The 2,779-nt window shown below is 56.0% G+C and overlaps 1 protein-coding gene across 1 annotated transcript; it reads right to left on the bottom strand.

Moving 5' to 3' along the window:
* On the bottom strand, positions 1-2,702 carry LOC118598630. The gene is made up of 2 exons (XM_036211392.1): positions 2,445-2,702; positions 1-1,579 (listed from the first exon to the last, which is right to left on the bottom strand). The coding sequence occupies exon 2, from the start codon at positions 1,564-1,566 to the stop codon at positions 565-567; it is 1,002 nt and encodes a 333-aa protein (XP_036067285.1). The 5' UTR covers positions 1,567-1,579; positions 2,445-2,702; the 3' UTR covers positions 1-564.
* Positions 2,703-2,779: the final 77 nt, after the last annotated feature.

Consider the following 2,779-nt stretch of genomic DNA (forward strand, 5'->3'; position numbering starts at 1 on the left):
TGGAGACTGAAGTTTATTACGAACAGCAAAGCAGACAAACTAAAATGAATCAAATGAAAAGTGAACATAGTTTAGTTCGGAAAAAGATACAAAAGATACAAACTGATACAGAAGGATTCAGATCTTTGACAAATATTTTTCTTTGAATATTTGAGGTTTGAAATCATATCTATAAAGTCTTTGAAATAAACTTATGAAGGCCTTCAAACCGATGCCCCACCCTCAAATCGAGGGCCTACCTTCAACCTGAGCCCCTGCCTTCAGACCAAAGACCCGCCTAGAGACGGAAGACCTCCCGTTAAGACCAAAGAACCGCCTGCAGACCGAGGCTCCACCTTCAGACCAAGGCTCTGCCTTCAGACTGAAGACCCACCTTCAGACCGAGGCCCCACCTTCAGAACAAGGCCCCGCCTTCAGACCCAGGCCCCACCTTTAGACCAAGGCCCCGCCTTCAGAACGAGGCCCCACCATCAGACCGAGACCCCGCCTTCAGACCAAGGCCCCGCCTCCAGACCGAGGCCCCACCATCAGACCGAGACCCCGCCTTCGGATGAAGACCCGGCTTCAGGCCGAGGCCCCGCCTTCAGTAGAACTGCTTTGGTCCCCCTGTAGGTGCAGTTGCCCAGATGCACAGCTGAAACTATACCTCAGCCTCCCCTGACAACGCCCCCCCACGACCTGCCGCATCTGTTGCATGTGAAGGGGAAGGGGGGAGTAGAAGGATGGCGCGGTCAGGTAGGAGGAGCTCCAGGGCAACAGGTTACAGGCTGCAGGGGGAGGCAGGTGCGGGAACAGGTAAGTCTGAGTGGAGTCATGCGGGGGCGTGTCCAGGGGGGACACTGCTTTCTTGGGAGAGGATAAGCTGGTGGAGATGGAGGCATCTTCACTGGGGTAGACCCTCTTCTGGGCATCAATCTCTGCACCCATCGAGAGGTTGACCCCCGCAGAGACGGCGAAGGGCCTGGCGAGGAGCCTGGCGAGGGGCTCCGGGCCCTGCGGTGTCTTGCAGTAGCGATGCGATACAGTGTCATAGACGCCGACTCTTCGGTTTGGGGTAAAACAGCTGATTGTGTCATCAAAGTGAATTCCTGTTTCCATGACAGCGGCAGAGCCCCACAGCCCCCCCTGGAAAAGCGGCGGCGGGTTAGAGCCAGGGGCAGCTGCCGCGGGGGCGTTGCCGTCCACGCTCAAGCCGCTGCGGTACTGCAGGCTGAGCAGCTGCATGCGCAGCTGCGCGTTCTCCTCGCTCAGAGCCAGCAGCTGCCCCCCCAGCAGCAGGTCCTGAAACCTCCTTTTCTCGCGGGACCGTTTGGCCGCCTCGTTATTCTTGTGCCGCTTCGCCCAGTAGGTGGCGTCCTTCTTGTCGGCGGGGATCATCTCCCTCTTTCGGCGTCTAGCTCCCGGGTGACTGCTGCAGGAGTGCAGGCGCCCAGGGCCCAGTGCCATCTGGGGGGGGCGCATCGGTGGGGGGAGGCCGCGGTGAGTACCGGGACTCAAGAATCCACCGCTGTCCACGGAGCAAGACGACCGAGTGGGAATGGAACCGGTGACCTCAGAGCTGCTCATGGTGCTGGAGGCCCTGCAGGAAAATGACAGGTTTAGAGCTTCTCTGCAGGCGCAGACGCAGACGCAGACGCAGTTCTAACAACCAGAACCTGAAAGAGGACTAACTCTTAGGGCGTCCGTCCTGCCCGTGCTTTCAGAAAAACTCATCTGACCGTTAGCACACTAAAGAACCGTTTTTGTGAAGTACGTATTCTCGCCCTGATCTCGGAGGCCCCGCCTTTCATTCTAGCATCGACTCTGAGAGGAAGCAGTTCCTCGGGCAGCTCAAGACGATGGCCCGATCCGAATTCTCCCCTTCTCCCTTAGATGTTTAGGTTGTGAAAATGCGTTTTAGGCTGCGATAGAACATTTTCACCGCTCAGACATCGTCTTGTGCCAAAAAGGGAGTCGTTGTCTCTAAACTGCAGAGGAACCTCCTCCTCTCAGGGTGGATGCTAGCATAAAAACGTTTCACCAATCGCCGCTAGCTCCACTCAGAGCCTGGGGGCGGAGCTGCAGCGCAGACTCTTCCTGGAAGGGGCTGTTCCCAGTTTGTGATGTCACAATGTGAGCCGCTGGTTTTCATGAGTTGGGGGTGGGGGGTGCTGAGGAAACCCTTTTGTAAAACACCTAAAGCTCAAAAAAGTGGATTTTGTGTGAGCTAGACCTTTAATAAGGTCTTTATTCATGTCTATCAAAGTCTTTCTGTTTCAGGTTCGGCACTTTCAGAGAGCTTCATCTTCTAGGCTCTGAAGCGGCAGTACATTCTGACTCAGACCTGAAGCTGCAACAGGTTGCATCATCAAACAGGTGGAAGCGAGTCTGGACTCAAAAACTGAAACACGTGAGTGTCCGTAAACTCCACCGAGTCTAAGGAACCGATCAGCGGTGGAACTCACCTGAGAGGAGGAGGAGGAGGAGCACACCTGTGAGAGAGGAGCGACTGGAGAGCTTCTACAGCAGCTCGGTCCTCAGGAGCGTGTCAGGTAAGAGAAGTGACATCATTCACAACTCTGAGCGTGTTCTGTCAGCGGGAGGGGGAGGGGGTCTGGGCGGTGCGCGTGCCGCAGCTCGCGCTCTCCTCTGCTGAGAGCAGCTTCGGTACCGAACCGAGTCCTTTAGGAACCGCCGCTCATCCTGTCAGAAAAACGAAGCAGAGTGACCGGAAATCCAGGTTTGGAATGGTCACGCCCCCTTCAGCAGACGCTAAAGTCCACCTGTTTGAAAACCGCGC

This window comes from Oryzias melastigma, linkage group LG4, assembly GCF_002922805.2.
Source record: "Oryzias melastigma strain HK-1 linkage group LG4, ASM292280v2, whole genome shotgun sequence".
NCBI lineage: Eukaryota > Metazoa > Chordata > Actinopteri > Beloniformes > Adrianichthyidae > Oryzias > Oryzias melastigma.